This window comes from Mercenaria mercenaria, chromosome 10 (assembly GCF_021730395.1).
Source record: "Mercenaria mercenaria strain notata chromosome 10, MADL_Memer_1, whole genome shotgun sequence".
NCBI lineage: Eukaryota > Metazoa > Mollusca > Bivalvia > Venerida > Veneridae > Mercenaria > Mercenaria mercenaria.
The window spans coordinates 35,981,830-36,004,443 of NC_069370.1; the positions used below are offsets into that span (position 1 = coordinate 35,981,830).

At 34.6% G+C, this 22,614-nt stretch overlaps 2 protein-coding genes across 2 annotated transcripts; both read right to left on the reverse strand.

Moving 5' to 3' along the window:
- Positions 1 to 1,319: 1,319 nt before the first annotated feature.
- LOC123560408 (collagen alpha-1(XII) chain-like) lies at positions 1,320 to 8,118 on the reverse strand. The gene is made up of 8 exons (XM_045352602.2): positions 7,985 to 8,118; positions 7,096 to 7,248; positions 6,673 to 6,752; positions 4,766 to 4,837; positions 4,286 to 4,487; positions 3,668 to 3,828; positions 2,048 to 2,321; positions 1,320 to 1,491 (listed from the first exon to the last, which is right to left on the reverse strand). The coding sequence occupies exons 1-8, from the start codon at positions 8,010 to 8,012 to the stop codon at positions 1,370 to 1,372; spliced, it is 1,092 nt and encodes a 363-aa protein (XP_045208537.2). The 5' UTR covers positions 8,013 to 8,118; the 3' UTR covers positions 1,320 to 1,369.
- Positions 8,119 to 14,277: 6,159 nt separating this feature from the next.
- Positions 14,278 to 20,824, reverse strand: LOC123560407 (collagen alpha-1(XII) chain-like). The gene is made up of 8 exons (XM_045352601.2): positions 20,713 to 20,824; positions 19,146 to 19,298; positions 18,745 to 18,824; positions 18,038 to 18,109; positions 17,405 to 17,606; positions 16,534 to 16,694; positions 14,978 to 15,251; positions 14,278 to 14,449 (listed from the first exon to the last, which is right to left on the reverse strand). Exons 1-8 carry the CDS (start codon positions 20,738 to 20,740, stop codon positions 14,328 to 14,330), a joined length of 1,092 nt encoding a protein of 363 aa, XP_045208536.2. The 5' UTR covers positions 20,741 to 20,824; the 3' UTR covers positions 14,278 to 14,327.
- Positions 20,825 to 22,614: the final 1,790 nt, after the last annotated feature.

A 22,614-nucleotide genomic window follows, 5' to 3' on the forward strand; every position in this document is an offset into this window, starting at 1 on the left:
TAACGCCAATGAAAATCACTAAACCAGAAGATGCCGACAATATGCACAATAAGGCTTGGCACTGTTCATTCTCTTAAGGTTTCAATAATACAAGTGAAGCGGTCAAAGCGTCATAAAATTGGATGAAACAAGAGCCATAACTCTGCTGAAAACCATCGAACCGGAAAATGCCTACGACTTGCATAACAAAGCTTGGCAATGGTGTAAATCCGTCCAATGGTGTCAGGGGAGTTGCGTGGTCAAACTTTATGACATACTTACAGACAGACAGACTGACAGACGGACAGACAGACTGACAACACTAAATCAATATGTCTCTCCCACTGCCTGTCGGACACATAATAATCTAAGGACAAGTAGATGCATGACTGCGTAATCCTATCTTTTTTATTGGTAACATAGACAGATATCGAAAATATCCCGGATAGGATTAAGGTTGACAAATGGTGTTCATTCATCAATTTTCTTTCTATTAGCAGGCCATTTCCCTTAAGAAAAGAAGGTTTAGTCCCTATATTAACCTGCTAAAGCCGCCTTCAAAGATCAGTTTAGCATGTCTATCATAACCGAGAAGAAAAGAGAAAATGAACTCACCGCTTTAACAAGTAAAATTAGAATTCATTGAAGCATTCAACATATCAAAATATAACAAGAATCACAAACCACATATCGTATGGAAAGAAGAATAAAAGACATAGTACACCCACTTCCCCCCCCCCCCCCCCCCCCCCCAACCGCCAAATAAATAATAAAATGATATTGTTTGCATTATTATTGTACTTGCTGAATGTCATAACCTTTCTCATCTAGATTATAATGATTCATGATGTCAGATTACCGATACTTTCTGATATCAGCTATAACTAATATTTCTAAATCGACTGTTTCGAAATTTTAGCACTCTACCATGTAATTAAGTATTACTGGAATGGGAAATCATTGACAAAATTTTGACTATTTAAATACCAATTACATTTACCTTGACACTGAAGGTAGGAGGTTTAAAAGCACACCACAGTTTTGCAACACGTACAACTGCATGGATTATTGTTTAGTGTCCCTGATAAAGCCGAAGTATTGAGATATAAGTTCCCTGACAAGATGAGTTGGCTGAACACTCAATTTGTAGAGAACAATTCCATTTATTTGAGGTATTTAACTCCTGTGTGTGCATCAACTCAAAAGGGAAAAAATACACTGTTATTAACTAGTATTACACACAGAGATATTCAAATACAGTTAGCACAGAAAGGCCAGCTATTTGGGAGTTAAAGAATGGATTTGTACAGAAATTGAAAATAAAAATGGTTGTACAATAATCATTGTGAAATTTTCCTTTAATCTGTGTTTTTTTATTCTTTATAAACGTTCAAGCATTGCATATTATTTGCATGAGCTGAGGAAGAATTGAGCTCAGGTTGTTGTAACTACGTAGATCAAACACGTGATGATTGTCTGTTGCGATGGCGTTCAACTCGTTTGTGTTGATGCCTGCAAAATATCGATTAAGAGCTATCGTTTTATATAAATTTACATCTGGAAAAAGTACCGTATGAAACGGCAGAATATAAGTAGCTACATGTATATGAGAGCGAGGACCGAAAAACAGAATTTTATTGGAAAGCGTGCAAGCGTTTAAGGTATTGTCCATTTGTCTAAATTTGGTGTGAATATCAAAATTATTCTAGTGGTGAATGAGTTATAGAATGGGCTATGGATATGGTATTTTTGTTTAAACGGCTTTCAGTAAAGTCTTTCCATCTGACGTTTTGGTTGTTAGTGAAAGTATTTGTTACAATTTTCGAGAACTTTCTGGACACAAGTGTGAGAATAGGGCTGAAATAACTCGCACGAAGACCAACTTAAACATCTAATACTGATATTGAAGTATTGCAGCTGTGATAAAATGTATATCAAAAGTATGAAAGGATCATGTCTACAGATGAACATGGACGTTTCAAATTTCAAGTTGTATTAAATGTCATATCTCTATCAACGATTTGAAATAACAATATCACGCATTAGCACCTCGAATGAAAATGTTTACCTGATCCGATGACAATGCTGATAACATCTTTACTATCTTGGTGTAACTGGTTTGCTTCTCTGATCGTATCTATATGATTATTCGACTGGCCGTCCGTCAGAACAAGTACAACGTTTTCTGCTGTAGAACGATCTCCATGCTGCGGTGTCAATAACTGTGTGCGTACCGTCTCAAGAGCTTCATTGGTGTGTGTCACGCCACCTAGGTAATGGACCTTGTTGACAGCACTCATTACGTCGACTTTGTTGTCGAATCTATTTAGATACCAACCAACCTGCAAATTGAATATAAAACATCTGAAAAATAACAATGACTAAGATCAAATAGGAATAGACATGTTCCAAGAAAACAACTTTCTAAAACAACCATCCTCAAGACATACACGGCTCAACAAGTGTACGTATCTATTTCTGAACGATAGACATATACATGTACACATAAAACTAAAAAGTACACAGAGTTAAACATGTAGACAATGAAATTACAAAACACATTTAGAAACAACATGAGGCTCCACCTTGGAACAGTCAGTGGGAAAAAGCAACAGTAGAGAGCTTAAACCAGTTAATTGGACGTAAACCTCCTCTCTTTATCCCTGTCGTATTCCAAAGTTACAGGTCAGTGTAGATAAAAGTTATCCCCTCCAAATGAATCTTTTAGAAGGTATTGATGACTAAAGGCAGAATACTTAAAACAACTATGTTCGTGTAAATGTATATAAAAGAAAACATAAAGCCCTCAAAACGTATTTACTCAAAGAATTTGCAGGAAGCAGAGCAGCAACAGAAAAACCATTAAGTGCCCGAAGAAACAGGCTAGAAGACAAGTAACAAAGCAGCTCAGTCTCAGCGGACTTTAGGAACTGTTTATAATAGTTTTTTACTTGTCCCGTCAGAAAAATAATAAAAGAGGAAAGCGTAGCATCACACTGCAAAAGAGCTGAATACCAAACATGCAATATGTCTTAAAATAATTGGGTCATAACCTCATTTAATAAAACTTTCTATTGACAAAAGCCTTTTCAGTCACTGCAGTCGGCCAGTGAAATTAAAATAACACTCTTAATAATGTGTATAAGAACTTGTGACATTGATACAAAAAAAATATACATGGACAAAAGTCCAACAAGACAAGCCACATTCAGAAAAAGCAGTCACCCATAAACAGTACATGGGTATGTGTAAATGTGTACTCGTACACAGCGGCTGAGCACATAAATGAAAGCAATAATAAAAAACAATAAAGTTTAAAAGATAATATGATGATATTACTCATGTATGCAAGTTTATTCGTGTATGCAAGTGAATTCATGCATGTAAGTGTATTCTGTATATATGTGTATTCAGATATGCAGGTGTATTCATGTATGGAAGTGTATTCGGGTAAGCACGTGCATTCGGGTATTTTTTTTAAAGAAATCTGACTTTAGTTAATATGAAAAGTACTGATGACATCACTGGAGCGTTCACCACATTGGACAAGGTATTTGCAAAGAAAATACATGGATATCGATTCTCGGTAATGACTTCCCCGCCAGCCTTTCTATCAGCTGGTATGTTAGTATATTGAAATCATTAGTGACAGATCGTAGCTAAGTAAACATAATGATTTTTATCCTACCTGGGGATGTGTGCTGTACGACAGCAGGCCGATCTGTGCCTTTGTCGGTCCGACTTCAATCTGTTGCACGATGCTTCTGACGAAGTCAAGCGCATGTCTAAAGTTTGTGGTTCCAACACTTCCAGAATCATCGAGAACGAAAATAATATCCCGGTTACATCCTAAAAATAAGATATATTAAACGGGAAATGAGCGAATGGGGCTTATTTCGACGGTCATGTTATATTTATGATGATTCACCTTGTATTTAACATGACCTCACTGAGTATTAAAGGAAATGACCTCTTGTACTGAAGTAAATGGCGTTGTCAAGAAAAGGAAAAGGAACACTTTTGTCAATAAGACTAGGATTTGTTGAGATAGCCGGTAAACAGATATCCTTAATGTTGGGAAATAATGTTTGTGTGCAAAATGTTGGTGTCATATTAACAGAGCAAAGTATATGTACTAAATAAACCGTCCAACCACTAAGAAAGAACCAGATAATGTTTTCGGTTAAAATAATATTGTATGTAAAAATTTTTAAAAAAAATTAACTTGGTCACGAACCCGGTGACTATTATTGATTATAAGATTTTCTCCAAGGAATAAAAGAAGTGAAATCAAAAACAATCTAACCGTGAGGGAAAGGACCCGGCGATGTTGGTGGCAGCGTTGTAGTTGTCGTTTTTGTAGGCATGTTACAGAAATTTGTGTCACAACAAGATAGTGTGACATCACGTCTGTTTCTGTCGTGTTCTTCAACGTCATCCTCCGTCTCCTCGTCAAACATCAAACCACGTTTACCAAAGGCAAAGCCTAGGCTCAGGCCTTCACAAATCTATAAATAGATTATATGGCAACGCCGATTTTTCAGATGAACATTAATCAATAATACAAGACCAAAGGCTAGACGAAAATATTCAAATTGTCAAGGAATTTTTCTTATTGGCAGTCTTTATCATATGGCACATCTCCGGTTGTTCTTTCCAATAAAAAAAATCACAAACAATTAAAGTAATACAAACAGCAATTTGTTAAACAAAAGAATAAGAAAACAATAGCTTGATTATTATTCAAAAAGAAAAAAATAGGAATCTGATCAATGTCCTGACTGACCTCTTTCTTTTCACACATCATGATGTATTCGTCATGTCCATCCAAAGCCTTAAGATGTTTTGTCATACATGTCTAAAAGCAAAATCGAATGAGGCACTAAATATGGAAAGGTTCGATTTTGAAATGCAAGCACATGAATTGTAAACCGGGCTGTTTTGTGACAATGAAAACAATTGTTATTTTTTGTTATTACTATACATGCGTACTACATCAGATTTTTATTTTGTAGGTCATCATTATTTATAAAAAAGGCACAACCGAGAGACTTGTTAGACTGTCATAGTTTTCTAATGTTACTTCAGAAAAAAGAACAGTTGTTTTCCTTATGAAAGCCATACACTTTTCTAAAATAATGTGGTACCTAACCAATTATTTATTTCCTATTTTAATTGTATACATTAATAATGAAATAAATCATATCAATTAATAATAAAGTAAAGTGTATCCATAAGTAATGAAATGAATTGCATCCATTAAAAACGAAGTAAATTATATCCATAAGTAATGAAATCATAAGTAATGAAATGAATTGCATCCATTAAAAACGAAGTAAAGTGTATCCATAAGTAATGAAATGAATTGCATCCATTAAAAACGAAGTAAAGTGTATCCATAAGTAATGAAATCATAAGTAATGAAATGAATTGCATCCATTAAAAACGAAGTAAAGTGTATCCATAAGTAATGAAATGAATTGCATCCATTAAAAACGAAGTAAAGTGTATCCATAAGTAATGAAATGAATTGCATCCATTAAAAACGAAGTAAAGTGTATCAATAAGTAATGAAATGAATTGCATCCATTAAAACGAAGTAAAATGTATCCATAAGTAATGAAATCATAAGTAATGAAATGAATTGCATCCATTAAAAACAAAGTAAAGTGTATCCATAAGTAATGAAATGAATTGCATCCATTAAAAACGAAGTAAAGTGTATCCATAAATAATGAAATGAATTGCATCCATTAAAAACGAAGTGAAGTGTATCAATAAGTAATGAAATGAATTGCATCCATTAAAACGAAGTAAAATGTATCCATAAGTAATGAAATGAATTGCATCAACTAATAAAAACGAAGTAAAGTGTATCCATAAGAAATGAAATGAATTGCATCCATTAAAAACGAAGTAAAATATATCCATAAGTAATGAAATCATAAGTAATGAAATGAATTGCATCCATTAAAAACGAAGTAAAGTGTATCCATAAGTAATGAAATGAATTGCATCCATTACAAACGAAGTAAAGTGTATCCATAAGTAATGAAATGAATTGCATCCATTAAAAACAAAGTAAAGTGTATCCATAAGTAATGAAATCATAAGTAATGAAATGAATTGCATCCATTAAAAACGAAGTAAAGTGTATCCATAAGTAATGAAATGAATTGTATCCACTCAAAACGAAGTAAAGTGTATCCATAAGTAATGAAATGAATTGCATCCATTATAAACGAAGTAAAGTGTATCCATAAGTAATGAAATGAATTGCATCCATTAAAAACGAAGTAAAGTGTATCCATAAGTAATGAAATGAATTGCATCCATTAAAAACAAAGTAAAGTGTATCCACCATTAAAAACGAAGTAAAGTGTATCAATAAGTAATGAAATGAATTGCATCAACTAATAAAAACGAAGTAAAGTGTATCCATAAGTAATTAAATGAATTGCATCCATTAAAAACGAAGTAAAATGTATCCATACGCAATGAAATAAATTGTTTCCATTAATAATGACGCACAGTGTAGATAAATGGAATACAATAACAATGAAATAAAAGTTAAGTGTATTAATTAGTAATGTAATAAATTCTATCCATCATTATTGAAATAAAGTGTATCGATTAGTAATGAAAATAAGGGAAACATGTATACAAAATCTAAACTTATACAAGCCCAGTTACCTGATTAGAACCACATGAGATCGTAGTATTGCAGTCGTCAGGGTCGAGAACTGGTGTTGGACATGCGTAACACTCGAGAGCTTCGTGCAGAGATAAGGTAATCATATACATTGTACATATAAAATGCTTCTAATTATCGACTTTTTAAGGACTGAGCTAAACGAAAGCACATGAGAGTAAACGAATTGGTATATTTGCAATTAGAACAAGTCACCTTTCTGTTACAATTTCTCAAAAAAGTTCAGCTGCTGGAAGGTACGTGTATACATGCTAACTATAGATTCTGGTTTGTTCTATTTAATGCTTTCATGTGGCTTTTGTGTTTAAAAATGAAAATCAAACTCTGATAAAACTTGCTATGTCAAAATTGTGTTTCTAACAACAAAAATAAATCATATATATATACACTAAATAAATACTTACGACAATTTCCACAGAAACGTTTGCACGTGCCTTGAGAAAATGTAGGATCAGAGCAAAGGTCAGGTTTAGCTTTCTGGAAGAGTAGGCATGCTTGTTCGTCAAGGTCATTACAGCTACTAACAGGCTGACCTACCACTTCTCCAGACACCAACACTGTAAGATAGTATAGAATAATTGAGCCGCGCCATAAGAAAATCAACATAGTGGGTTTGCGACCAGCATGGATCCAGACCAGCCTGCGCATCCGCGCAGTCTGGTCAGGATCCATGCTGTTCGCTTTCAAAGCCTATAGCAATTAGAGAAACTGTTAGCGAACAGCATGGATCCTGGCCAGACTGCGCGGATGCTCAGGCTGGTCTGGATCCATGCTGGTCGCAAACCCACTATGTTGATTTTCTCATGGCTCAATTATAATTAATCTAGCCTTTAGAGTAAGTGTATTTTTGAAATGCTAAACAAAATCATGTACAATTTAGCTGCAACATGGAATATGCATGCATTTTAATAAGTAGTGTTTTAGTGAGAAAGGTGATTTTACTAAAGTTTTGAATTGAAATATCTTGAAAATGAGTTTTTAAGGAAGTATTATATACCCTGTGAAACGTGCTCATCGCCTGGCCATAAACGCAGCAAGCCTGGTCCACAAAACCCGATAATGACTTTGATATCAACGACTTGAAATGAGATTTTGCGAAGCGAAAAGGGATAAAACAACAAGCGTATATATCATACCAGTTGTAGACTTTTGTTTCGGTCAATGCGCAGTTTTGTCGACCAGACTTAAATTTATGTCTTTGGTCAATATTACTGTCCGACAGGTTAATAAAACTACATATTGACCTCAATTTAAGACTATAACAATATTAGAACAAGAAACTAAATATTTTACCTAATATAACGCCTATAAGAGCTAGCATATTTCTTCCAAGTAGTTCCTTAGCCTAATTCCCTCATTAATTAAACGATAAAAGTTGCAAACTTGAACTGATAAGGTAGGCGTCGCGACCTGTGTTCTTATCTCTAAGGTTGATATATTGTAGTAATGAATTAAATTGATGATTTTTTCTACTTAATAAGTAGGGCAAATTACGATACAAACATTTTTGAGGGATTGTTCAGAACTACAGCATCCGAGAAAAACATATGGCTGCTCAATGTCAGTGTATCAACTTCAATAAAATTTTCTGTCAAAAGATATATTTTAGAGATGCATCATAAATCATTGCTTTTTCTTACTTATTACCGTTGAATGCTTGTCGAAAATGAAACAGAAACACGAGAGTCAATTAAGAAGCTTCGTGCTATAACTTTACCACAGAACAAGCAATTTACTCTGTTTTTTTTTTATTGTTCCAAACGGAGCTCAAATCAGCAAAATAGAATAAAGTCTTGAAATAATTTTGCTGCATTCCTGCGCGTTGAAAAGGCGCACTGTGGTTATGAAAATTGCTTGTTATTACGTTTTACATATCTACCATCAGGGCTTTCGCTGGCATATAATTATAATGAATTCAGCAAAGGAAGGTATTTCACTCCTTGAACAAGACTTAGTTGCCATTAATACCGACATTTATAAGGCCTTTAAAATAGTACAAGGGACCTTAATGCGAGAACACCCTGAGTTTAAATGGACATTGTTGGTAGGTAAATCAAGGCTTTCCGCTTTTCTGGAAGAGTATGCATTACTTATGTATGACATATATGTTGAACAATGACCATCGTTAGATAAAATATACAATAGAGAGTGTAACATTCTATTTGACTTTTGTAAATGATACTTATTGCTTATAGTAAATGGCCATTGTGGAAGTGACATTCATGGTAACTTCGCATATATTAGTCCAGTCGGTAATAGTGATTGTTTTGTAACCGAAAATGGAAGGTTATAACAAATGTAGAAAATGTTCAGGTGAACAAACTGAATCCTCCCATTATTCCAACAGAAATGTCCCTCAAAGCCTCCTGATTCTCACGATGATACTGATGCGTCAAAGTGAAATCCTAGTATTTGTTTAACTATGAATTTATAGAAATTCCAAAGCATTTCACTTCAATTGGATTCTTGTGATTCCCTGCGGAAATAATTGACCTCATAAATGATTTAAGATGCAACATAAATGAAGTTACTACAAATGAGTGAAATTCTGGAAAGTAAACAAAAAAAAAACACTGTGTTAAAATGCTACGCTTATACAAAAAGAGCAGCATATTTTAGTATATATATTACCCGTATAATCAAGTCATAATATCATTACATGTAAGATTTAGTAATTTGTTCATTACCAATAATGTTGACTAACAGTATGACCGCACGTGGAATGTACTGTTCCATATCAAATATCAATGTATGTAAGGTAAGTCGAAAAAATCTGTTAACTGAGCTCCTGAACAGTGTCATGACAAAAAGCCCTTGCGACTTCTACATTCAAATGAGTTTTATGATCAGGGTGTCATGATTGTGAACCTAAAGTGACGACCTTTCCATCAGTATATAACATTTGGCTTTTGAATACAGATAAGAGATAGTAAAACGGCAACAATAACCCAGTAAACACCTGACGTCATACCGACGTTGGTTAGACGTTGGATTTTGGTCGCCACGTCGGCGACCTGAATCCAACGTCTAACCAATGTCATAACCACGACGTCTAATAGACGTCAGACTTAGACGTCTAGGAGACGTTGGAATTAGGTTGGATAGAAAGTCTGTTTAAATGTTTTCATTTATGAAATTAACTGGTGTAATTTTGCTAGTATAGTTTTAAGATAATTATGCCTGAACATGCGCTTATAAATAATAGTTCATTAGCACATCAAACATTATCATTAATTATGTTACAAATTCGCATGAGATTGTCTATTTTCGGAAACGGATTTCTTTTTTTACCAGTTTAAAACTGTTCAGGAAAAAATTGCATTCTATACACATGTATAAAGTATTCTAAATTCACCTATTTATTAAAGGATCTTCTTCTACACATGTTGTTAATTAGTCATGCCTTCGCGAGATAAAGCCTGCATCGGTTTACACAAGTCTTCCGGTAATTTGATATTTGTGGGATAAGACAGAGCAAGTTTATAAATTACTTTACACAAAGGGATCCGCAACGTGAGTAGCAGATTTTTGAAAGTTGTACTTTTAATAGTTATTCTTTTTAATGTTACGTATTCTTTCAAAGATTGATGCATGATGTTTATTACTTTAAAAATCAATTGAGTTTAACATAAAACTTCATTATTATATTTTATAAGGTTATAGAATTTAAAATGTAACATGTTTGTTTTGCACGTAGTAATTATGTTCTTTAGTAATAGCTCTAGCATACTTGTATAAGTTTTCAAATTTTATGAAATGATGAAACTGTCAAATTTTATACATTTCAGATGGGAATTTTAGCGGTGTTGAAGAATCATGCAGACATGACTAAACTTGAAAGTTTCAGTTACTGGATTACCTTTTTGGATTTATGATATTAGACTTATGTCGCTATAATGTGAAATAAAGATGATGAATACATGTGTTGATTACTTGTTTGATTGCAAATTCTGTTGAAAATTTGGTCAGATTTTGGTTGGAAAGTGGTTAGATTTTGGTTGGAAAATGGTCGGATTGCGACGTCTAGCCAACGTCGGGATCCGACGTCTAAACGGTTTGCAAATCCAACCAAAATCCAACGTTAATCCGACGTCGGGGTCCGACGTCTATACGACGTCTAACCGACGTCAAATGCCTACTGGGAATTGATAAGAACGAATCAAATGTCAGTTGGACTGATGTGCAAGAATCTTTTGTCATATTGATAGATGCTTGAATATCTATGCAAGTCACTTGCAAAATACATGTGTACGCTGAGCGTTGTGACTGAACATAAGCTCCACCATTTCCATTTACAACATGTTTTACATTATAGACACATTTTCATAGTATCCTTTCCATAGCCGTAATGTACTAAAAGAGTTTCTACCTATGATGACCCTTATTTAACCGCTTCCTAAATGAGACATAAAACGAAAATATTGCTTTAAACCATGTGACTAATATCAGACTTAGTCCTTTGATTCTATGATAAAAGCGAGTAAAACTCTGGTTTCAGGACACTAAATTTTGAGGCAAAAATGGCCCAAAATGTACACCTTGCGCGACCCGTACCGCATTATCTTCAAATGACAGATCTAAAACACATATATAGTTTCAAAGTATGTGATCAGACAAAAATATTGGTGGAAAGAAAAGTGCCTCATAACCGTCCGTTTACTTTTTCTGCAAATTTGAGCTGATTCTCAATGGATGGATGGATGGATGGATGGATGGTTGACCGTTTCTATTCCGTCTGACTTCCGTTACCTCAGGTTAGATTTTAGACTCGGCTGTCTACATGGAGCTAGAAAGATCGATTCAAGCATTCATTTGTTTAACACAATGATAACTAATAGTCAGGAATCTTTAGTTCTATAAACACCATAAACACCCAGTTGAATATGAATGCCTTTAAAGTACATCTACCTATTTAATTTAAAGAACGTACCCGGACCAAATACGAAACTGGCCCCTGCCACTTTGATACACAGGTCTATTTTCATCTTAATAGAGCGACAAGCAGTTTAGATACAGAAGCCCGACATTGCTTAGACATGTCTCATTTGGGCTAAGCCGTATCAGAATGAATTCTGCGGCACACAAAAACAACTCGAACAAATGTATTTCATTTGCAATATACATGTACTTTGATAATAGTGCAACCGGTAAAACATTGTTTACTGTGCTGTTTACTATAAAAGTAAGCAGTCTTCGTGGTTTAGTACTGACCGTAAAATACTTGAAACAGTAGAACTTAACCTTTCTACCTCTCATTAGAATCGAACAGACTGAAAGCTTGAAAAATAAAAACAAAGTACATTTTTTTTTTAAACATTTGAAGCAATTCTAAAAAGAAATTAAACTGATATATTTAGTGGACAAAGTGTATAATCCATAAAAAGATACATAAATACTCAGTGACTGGATAATTGGTCTTCTAGATGGACTAGAAGATGGCCACTTTCATTGCTTAACTAGTCGACTTAAAGCATACAGACACTAAATAGGAAAATGGCTTGAAAAAATGTTAGTAGCATTTTCATAATGAAATAATAACATGACAGAATGTGTCATGGATATTTATATCATATACACAACCACTACAATTTGGGGTGTCATTCTTTAGCTGATTTTGCAGTTTGTGTGTTGGACTGAAAATAGTTTTCTTGCATCAAACATGACCCCCACTTTTCTTTTGATTTTTATTCAGCACTGACAATATTCTTCAAGAAAATGTAAGTTACAGACATTTAAAATGGGTCCAAATGTGTGCTGCAGCCATTGGTAATATGTTAATTTTATATAGAATAAAGAAGAACAGCTACTGAGTGTGTTGTAACCTTAAAAGACCGTGATAACATTGCTTTTTAAAAACAGAATATTGTACCATGTGTTCCGCAATTTGGATAACCAATGACGAAATAATGGATCAGATATAGTGATGTTTTAGATTTGAACTTAATTGTATGCAATACTTATCACTGTTTTTTTTATATAAAAGAAAACAAACAAAGAAAAAAACGTGACAATGAAGGCTGGACGGCGAATACCACTCACCATTATAGTGACAGGGACCAGTTTCGTATTCTGTACCGTTTTCTTAATAAAAGGGGAACATGTATTTTATAGGTTGCTATATACGGTAATTATAAAACTAAGGATTCCCACAAATGAGTAATGTTGTATAAAACAAACGAATGCTTGAATCGATTATTATGGAACGCCTAGATTGTCTTTTGTTTAGAATGACTGATATGCCTTGTTAAATGTCGTTCTGTTGAGTCCGAGATACAATATGCTGGGTGGAAATCCCAATGTGTCCAGTTATTGAAGTGTTATGTTGTGTGCTGATTATATTTTCTTCAGTCAAGTCAATGTATTGTTGGGTGCTATAGTCGTTATGTTCAGTTCTTGAAAAAAACAGGCATGAGGTAACAAAATTATTTTCAGTTAAAAAAATGCACTGTGGGTGTTACATTATTATGTACAGTTTTAATAATATGCTGTTTGGTGCTAAACTCATTATGTTCAACTATGAGAATAAACAGTTAAGTGGTACTATCATTATGTTTAGCTGAGACAATGTATTATTGATTAGTACTCACATTACTTTCAGCTGCAATGATATGCTCTTGGGTGTTATATTAATTATGTTCAGTTGTGAAAAAGAATTGTTAAATGGTACTACCATTATGCTGTGTGCTGATTATATTTTCTTCAGTCAAGTCAATGTGTTGTTCGGTGTAAAAGTCGTTATATACAGTTCTTAAAAGAAACAGACATGTGGTAACAAAATTATGTTCAGATAAAATGATGTGTTGCTGGGTGTTACAGTTATAATGTTCTGTTATAATAATAAGCTGTTTTGAGCTCTACACATTATGTTCAACTATGAAAATAAACAGTTGAGTGGTACTATCATTGTGTTTAGCTGAGGCAGTGTATCATTGAGTGATACTTCCATTATCTTCAGCTGCAATAATATGCTGTTGTATGTTACATCAATTATGTTCAGTCGTGAAAAAGAACTGTTAATTGGTACTATCATTATTTTAAGATAACTTAATATGCTGTTGTGTACTGTAGCCATTATGTTCAGCCGTGAACACTAACTGTTGTCTGATACCATCATTATGTTCAGTTCAGGTGATGTACTGTTCGCTGCAAAGGTCCTCATGTTAAGTTAATGAGTAGAGCACCAAACAGCATATCATTTTAACTGAACATAACTTTGTTACCACATGCCTGTTTAATTTAAGAACTTTACACCGAACAACACATTGACTTGATAGAATAAAATATAATCAGCACACAACATAATGACTGTACCATTTAACAGTTCTTTTTCACGACTGAACATAATTAGTATAACACCTAAGAGCATATCGTAGCAACTAAAACTAATGAAAGTACTAATCAATAATACACTGCCTTAGCTAAACATAATGATAGTATCACCTTCATCAGTATGTAGCTTCCGAAGCCAGACTAAGGGACGGGGAGAGGCTGACAGACTACCGGGGCTGTTTCTATAAGGCGAACTGTACTAAACAAAGCCGCTGGATTTTGTTTTGTACAGAAAGTGATCATGAAATTAAATTCAATACGTTTTTGAAGTTGCCTTTTATTTCTACTTACAACTGGTAGTACAATTTCAAGCATTGCATATGATTTGCATGAGCTGAGGAAGAATTGTGCTTAGGATGTTGTAACTACGCAGGTCAAACACATGGTGACTGTCTGTTGCAATAGCGTTCAACTCATTTGTGTTGATGCCTGTAAAATATTGTGTTAGAGCTATAAACAGTACTAGTATTTTCTCGCAATGTAAAAGCCCTAACTGCAAATCGAATTGTATCAATATAGATTTGAAATACATATTTTTAGAAACAGTAAAATACAGGGGTGCATGTATATGGTTGAGAGAACGAACCGGAAAACAAAGTTGCCAGTTATTGAGAAAGAGTATTTATATCCTATTTTAGAGTGAAACGATCGAGCAATGAATGATTTGTGGAATGGACAATGAATACAATACACTGGTTTTTGCAGTCTATAGCACATCCTTAACATTAGCAGAAAATACCAACATGAGCGTTTGACTTTAAACAGTGGCCTTTACTTTTAGCTTAGCGGTTGGTCATTTTTTATGATAGAATGTTATTAATAATCTTAAAGGGCAACTCTCCCGGTGGAGAACATTAAACTTTCAAGTGTTTTTATTATTGTTTGGTATTTTTTTTATTAAATATCGTACCCCAAACCTCAATTATCTATCTGCGACACTTGAATTAACTTGGGTACCTGAGCCGATGACGATACTAATGACGTCTTTACTACTCTGGTGCAACAGGTTAGCTTTATTAATAGTATCTTTATGATTGTTCGACCTGCCGTCTGTCAAAACAAGAACAACATTTTCAGCTGTAGGACGATCTCCGTGCTGTGGTGTCAGTATTTGCGTGCGCACCGTCTCTATAGCTTCATTTGTGTGTGTACCGCCGCCTAGGTAGTGGACCTTGCTGATAGCATTCATCACGTCCAGTTTGTTGTCATATCTGTTAAGATACCAGCCTGTCTGCAAAGTGAAAGTATTTAAGCAATTGATGAAAATGTAAAAAATATACGTACACGTATTTAGGTTACATCTACATATTGTTGTCAATAAAAATAGGTAACATACAGGTATTTATAAAGCAACAGTATTGTTACTAGTTTCCAGCTACTCTGTGATTGACATAGTAGTATATATATTTATAAAGACCAAGTATTTTAAACTATAGACACCATTTTTCTTTTCCGACGGACAACGTGGACTGCAAATCCCAGCGAAAGCCTTCACAGGCAAACGTGCAAGATCATTTGCTAGCTAATGTGTTTAATTTGTTCTTTGTTTTGGGTATACGCCGTTTATCAACAGTTATGTAACGGCGGACAGTTAACCTAACCAGTGTTCCCTGCATTCAGTACCAGTACTAACCTGTTCCTTACTAACCCGTAAGTAACTGCCAACTTCCCCCCATGAATCAACTTTGGAGGACAAAATGACGCTTTATCAAATGTCTCGGAGAAAACACGCCCGCAGCTCTCCCTATTGAGTAAAGCGTAAAGGCGAAGCCGCAGTCGCATTTCAATTCCTGCGCACTTTAACTCTGAACCGTGGTAAATCAGACGATAAACAACGAGAAGGTTTTGATTATTTGATAAATTGGTTATGTATTTTCTAGCATTTTGTATAACGTTTATAATGTCATAATGTTATTAGTACTGGTAGTGGTATAATTAAGATCGCTGACCTCACTCCTCTGTCACCAAAAGCTGGTCATTTGCCATATTACCTAAAACTGCGTCGTTGTTGCCAAACAAAACAAAGAAACAGAATACTGTTGACGTAACTAGAATGCACGCCATATTAGACGAGGTATTTTCAAAGAAAATACATTGATATTGATCGGATATTTACTATTCCCGCCAGGTAGGTAAGAAAAGCTTATCAAATTTTGTTCAGAAAATAATTTGCAATGTAGCTTCTCTAGTAGTTGGCACATCGATTATCGACAGAGCGTATCTAAGTAAATGTAATAATTCCTTTTTATGCTGGGCTCGATGTCAAACCAACTCAATGATAGGTCATATGGCGACTTTTCAGCTTGCTTGAAGGTGGAGGAAGACCCCAGGTGCCCTTTCAGGCATTATTACAGTCACAAGCGGGCTCCTAGTTAGAACCACCGACCTTCCGAAAGCCAGCCAGATAGATTCCTTGCATGAAATAATTCTAAGCCGTTACGTTAGGCAAGTGATTCAAAGTCAACGACCTTAATCACTCGGCCACGAAGGCCCCGCTATAATATCTATCCTACCTGGGGATGAGTACTATATGGCAATAGGGCGATTTGTGCTTTTGTCGGTCCTACTTCAATCTCTTGAACGATGCTTCTGACAAAGTCTAGCGCATGTTTAAAATTCGTGGATCCGACACTTCCAGAATCATCGAGAACGAAAACAATATCCCGATTACATCCTAAAAATAGTACATACAACATGATTGGTAGTGCGAAGCGATATCTGATGATTATAATGTAACATATTTTTCATGTCAAGTGACCGCGTGAAACCTGATTCCCGCTGACCAATGGGCAGAAAAATCTCTTGTATTGATAACAATAATATATTGTCAAAAAGATAACAGAATTAAGGATCAAAAAGAAAAATCTTGGTAAAAAATATACTTTATGTTTGTGTCACGGTCCAAAATGTCATTATAAAACTGGGTTCAATCGTTAGAGCTTCGAGTTCCGGTCTGATTGTAGAGTATAATTTTTTTCATTCGAAAATATTTAGGACTCAGCTTGTGACCGTTGCTGCACATGGTTTTAGAAAATGTTTACCTTGTTCTCTATTCACCTAGAAATTCGGGGAAGACTTTTGATAAAACGGGGTCGTCGGTCAGGATATACAACCGCAGTTTAAATCTGGGGAAAATATATACGTTGCCCGGTAGCTCAGGTCGTAAAGCATTGCAAATTTATGTCATTTTTTGACATTTTGAAAAGGGGATGAGATGCCATTGCGGAAATGTTATCATGTAATCCACTCAATGACGGGGAAGGAATCTGGTAATGTTTTTATGTAGATTACAAAATAAGATTTTGCTTTGTTAATGACTCCTTAATATTGATGATAAAATTGTTTTCATGACAATGAAAGAAGAAAAATCTAAAACAATCTAACCCTGAGGGAAAGGACCCGGCGATGTTGGTGGCAACGTTGTAGTTGTCATTTTTGTAGGCATGTTACAGAAATTTGTGTCACAACAGGACAATGTTACATCACGTCTATTTCTGTCGTGTTCTTCAATGTCATCCTCCGTCTCCTCGTCAAACATCAAACCACGTTTACCAAAGGCAAAACCCAGGCTTAGGCCTTCACAAATCTATAAAAAGATTTATGGATGGCACCACAGAATTTCCTTATAATACACGAGAAAAGGCTATATTTTCAAGGAAGTCTCTTTATTGGCCTTCTGTTAATACATGAAAACATTAAAATTTTCAAAGACGTCTCTTTAATACAAGAAAATAGATGAAAATATATATGAAAATATTCAAACTTTCAACAAAATACCTTTATTGATATTCCTTTATATACAAGAGAAAAAACTAGATAAAATCTATTCAAATTTTCAAGGAAGTCTCTTTATTGATATTCTTCATTACTTCAAAGTACTGCAGTTGTTTTCAGTATGACATGCGAAGAATAGTATCGATAAAAAAATGCAAAGACATATAACATAGAATTCGTCGAGTAAAATAATACAAAAGCTAGTTTGGTTTCATAAAAATCAAAAAGGGTTTTCTGACTGACCTCTTTCTTTTCACACATCATGATGTATTCGTCATGTCCATCCAAGGCTTTGAGATGTTTTGTCATACACGTCTGTTAAAAATATTGAATGTAAACAAAAGAAAAAAAGTTAGCTTCTAAAAATGATTAAAAGAATATAATTATTGTGAAAGTTCCACAAGAATTTGCCAAAAACTAATGAGAATAAAGATGATATTTTTGTTATTTCTTTTATCTGCATACTGTCTTTAAATGTTCAGTCGGAAAATTAGTTATTCACAAACTAAAAAACATGACATATACGTGAAAATGTTTACATTTTTGTTATACTGTGTTAAACACAGCATATTACTTGCCTTTGTCCAATTTCAAACGAAATGTGTGTGTGTGTGTGTGTGTGTGTGACGCTGTCTATATATATGTAACTGTGACCACAATGGCCAACATTATAGTGATGCCTCACTAAATTTCACGCCGTGGGCACCACCCTGTCATATTATACTGATACCGGGCTAACAAGTTCTAGAACTATATTCTTAATGCTTAGCGCCAAGCAAGGAAACTGCTAGTACTATTTTTCTTGTCTTAGATATGAAGCGGCCAGGGAGAGAACCGGCGCCCTCCCGCACTCGAAGCGGCGCTCTACCACTAACCTATCAAGACTGTACACGAAATAAGAGAAAAGCGTGTAAAAATCCTTTACGAGACTAGTCTAACGTTGTCTTTACCTGATTGGCGCCACATGAAATCGTAGTATTGCAATCGTCAGGGTCGAGCACTGGTGTTTGACATGCGTAACACTCCAGAGCTTCATGCAGAAATAAAGAAATCATTTACATTAACGTGCTACTAATGTCATGTATGTAATTGACTTAATCTTAATAAAACGCTTGAAAGAAACGAACTGATGAACTCCGCGATTTAGACAATATACATTTTTGTTAAAAAATGTAAAGTCCAACTTCTCACAGGAACTTGTGAAGTTCTCGGGCGACAGATGATGTAAATAAACGATAGCTTTTATGTTACTTTTGTGTTTCAAAATGAGAACGAAACTCTGCATAATACTACTTGTACACAGTTTTATTTGCAACAAAGTTAACTTTGATATAAACTGAAAATTACTCACGACAATTTCCACAGAAACGTTTGCACGTGCCTTGAGAAAATGTAGGATCTGAGCAAAGGTCAGGTTTTGCTTTCTGGAACAGTAGACAAGCTTGTTCGTCAAGGTCATTACAGCTACTTACAGGCTGACCCACCACTACTCCAGACACCAACACTGTAAGATAGCATAGTATCAAAAACGTTCGAGACAAGTGTAACTTTGAAATACTAAAGACCGTTTAAAAGTTTGCCAAAGTTTTCACTTTCATTCTTTTAGTTACTTTCTTTTTTGTATTCTGGTTTGAAAGATATCATGTAAATAAGGTATCAAGTGAAACTCTGTCTCCGAATATTGTATTCCCTGCTGACACACGCTACACACCGTGTTGTGATATTGAGTTTGTTGCTATGTTTAAAAGTAATATTTAATTCAGTGCTGTTGCCTTGTCTGAAAGAAATATTAATCCCTGTGTTGTTGCCATGAAAGTAATATTAACTCCAGTGTTGTTAGCATGTCTGAAAGTAATATTAACTTTAGTTTTGATGTTATGTCTGAAAGTAATATTAACTTCAGTTTAGTTGGCATATATGAAAGTAATAATGACCTCAGCTTTGTTGACAGGTCTATAAATAATATTGACCTCAGCTTTGTTGAAATGCCTGAAGGTAATATTGACTTCAGTTTTGTTGACATGTCTGAAAGTAATATTGACTTCAGTTTTGTTGACATGCCTGAAGGTAATATTGACTTCAGTTTTGTTAACATGTCTGAAGGTAATATTGACCTCAGTTTTGTTGACATGCCTGAAAGTAATATTGACTTCAGTTTTGTTTTGTTGACATGCCTGAAGGTAATATTGACCTCAGTTTTGTTGACATGCCTGAAAGTAATATTGACTTCAGTTTTGTTGACATGCCTGAAGGTAATATTGACCTCAGTTTTGTTAAAATGCCTGAAGGTAATATTGACTTCAGTTTTGTTTTGTTGACATGCCTGAAAATAATATTGACCTCATGTTTGTTGACATGTCTGAAAGTAATACTGACTTCAGGTTTGTTGACATACCTGAAAGTTACATTGAACTAAGCTTTGTTGACATGTCTTAAAGTAATATTGACCTCCGTTTGACTTGCCTGAAAGTAATATTGACCTCAGCTTTGTTGACATGCCTGAAAATAATATTGACCTCATCCTTGTTGACATGTGTGAAAGTAATACTGACTTCAGGTTTGTTGACATATCTGAAAGTTACATTGAACTAAGCTTTGTTGAGATGTCTTAAAGTAATATTGACCTCCGTTTGATTTGCCTGAAAGAAATATTGACCTCCGTTTGACTTGCCTGAAAGTAATATTGACCTCAGTTTTGTTGATATTGCTGAAAGTCATATTAACCTCAGCTTTGTTGACATTTCTGAAAGTAATATTAACCTCAGAGCTTTGTTGACATGTCTGAAAGTAATATTGACCACAGCTTTGTTAACATTCATGAAAGTAATATTGACCTCAAACTTCGTTATTGGTCAATATTACAACGTAAGACTGATTGTATAACAACAAGACTCATGAAAAACTATAAATATATTTACCTAAAACAATGCCTATAAGAACAAGCATACTTCTTCAATGTTGTTCTTCAGCCTAGTTCCCTCATTAAATGGCACAGATTTGCAAACATCAACTGATAACGTAGCCGTCGCGACCTATGTTCTTATCTCCAAGATTACACATTGTAGTTATGTTAAAGCACGAAGTGGTACAAACGCATTTTGATACTCGATCCCAAACGCTGTCGAGTTTTGGTCGTGCAAACTGCGTTGAAACAATTGCCAGGACATGGAATGAAATTTTGGTATATATTTATCAGTAAATTCAACGAAAAACTGAGACATGTTTAATAAATACCTTAGATTAATGCTTATTACTAGTATTACACGGCCATTTAAGGTTTAGGAGTATATCACCAAAACACAGAAATATTTTATAAACGACTAACATCGTTACCACAATTTTACTTAAACATTACATGTTCTGCCGTACTGTCCTGTACTGAAAATATTCTGAAAAAGTTGTCCCCCTTTGAAAATAAATGCCATTTGTAAAGAAATAAAAATAAACAATTGCTGAAAACTGTGTTCCACTTAATTATGTAAAATTTCAACACTCGCATGCGATTGCAAATGAATCAAAACTAACATGTGTAACAGTTCTTTGAAAATGGTGAGTTTTTGAAGGCGTTTGACTGCCGGAAGTGGTCCCATTTAGGAAGTCTTTTTTTCGGAATTCAATGTTTATTTTAGTATACTGACACTTGTTTTGTTGTTTTTGTAATGATAGCGTGTATATTACTTATATTACTCTACAAAACAAGTGTCAGTACACTGATAAAGCATTGAATTCCGAAAAAAGAACTGTTTAAACAGGCCCCACTTCCAGACAGTCAAGCGCTTTAAAACTCACCATTTTCAAGGAACTGTTACACATGTTTGTTTTGATGCATTTGTAATAGCGTGCGAGTGTTGAAATTTCACATAACTAGGTGAAACACAGTCTTCAGTGATTGTTTACTTTTATTTCTTTACAAATGGCATTCATTTTCAAAGGGGGACAACCTTTTTAGAATATTTTCAGTACGGGACAGTACGGCAGAACATGTAATGGTCAGGTAAAATATTGGTAACGATGTTGTTCGTTTATAAAATATTTCTGTGTTTTGGTGATACACTCCTAAACCTTAACACATTTACATGTTTTAGGCACATCCGGACACGTCATGTTTTTACTTATTGTTGTTGGAGTCACTGGCTGTCCGTTGGCTGCCTCACTTCTCCACCTAATCATACTGGATAGGGCATGTATGCTAAGAAACTGCAAATCAGTTACCATTTTGGTCATATCGGATAAGCTTAGAGTTTTACCTCTCGGCTTAACACGAAAAGCCGCATTTTACTTTGTGTACATACGATGATGACAAAGATAATGATGGTTATGAAGATCATGATATTTATTTATTTATCATAATGATAAACAGTATAGATTTACACGTGCTTTGATAAAGCTGCTTGTTGACGTTTTCAGTTTCTTTATATCATGCGTTAATTTGCATGGTCGCTGTTATACACGGCTGAAATATTGTTGACATAACTTTCGTAAAAGCATACATATTTAAAAAAAAAAAGATGATTGAGATAAATAACGTTTTGAACATTTCTTTAAGGAACTGTCTCGACTTAAAAACTAAAGGCTATGTAAGGATTGTCTATTTAATTATTTTCGTTACATGCTTTAAACAAAGTTATGATACTTCAAAATCTGGTAATCCAGACCTCGAAGAACGATGAAGAAGATATGAGCCGCGCCATGAGAAAACCAACATAGTGCGTTTGCGACCAGCATGGATCCAGACCAGCCTGCGCATCCGCACAGTCTGGTCAGGATCCATGCTGTTCGCTTTCAAACCCTATTGGAAATAGAGAAACAGTTGTGCGCAT

Excerpts from the sequence above, each read along its gene's own strand:
- LOC123560408 (XM_045352602.2), bottom strand. The coding sequence starts at position 8,012 with ATGCTAGCTCTTATAGGCGTTATATTAG. Across the intron at positions 3,829-4,285 it reads GCCGGGTCCTTTCCCTCACG|GATGTAACCGGGATATTATT; the intron begins GTTAGATTGTTT and ends TCTTATTTTTAG. Across the intron at positions 2,322-3,667 it reads CGTACAGCACACATCCCCAG|GTTGGTTGGTATCTAAATAG; the intron begins GTAGGATAAAAA and ends TTCAATTTGCAG.
- LOC123560407 (XM_045352601.2), bottom strand. The coding sequence starts at position 20,740 with ATGCTTGTTCTTATAGGCATTGTTTTAG. Across the intron at positions 19,299-20,712 it reads TCTTATAGGCATTGTTTTAG|TGTTGGTGTCTGGAGTAGTG; the intron begins GTAAATATATTT and ends GCTATCTTACAG. Across the intron at positions 18,825-19,145 it reads ACGTTTCTGTGGAAATTGTC|CTCTGGAGTGTTACGCATGT; the intron begins GTGAGTAATTTT and ends TTCTGCATGAAG.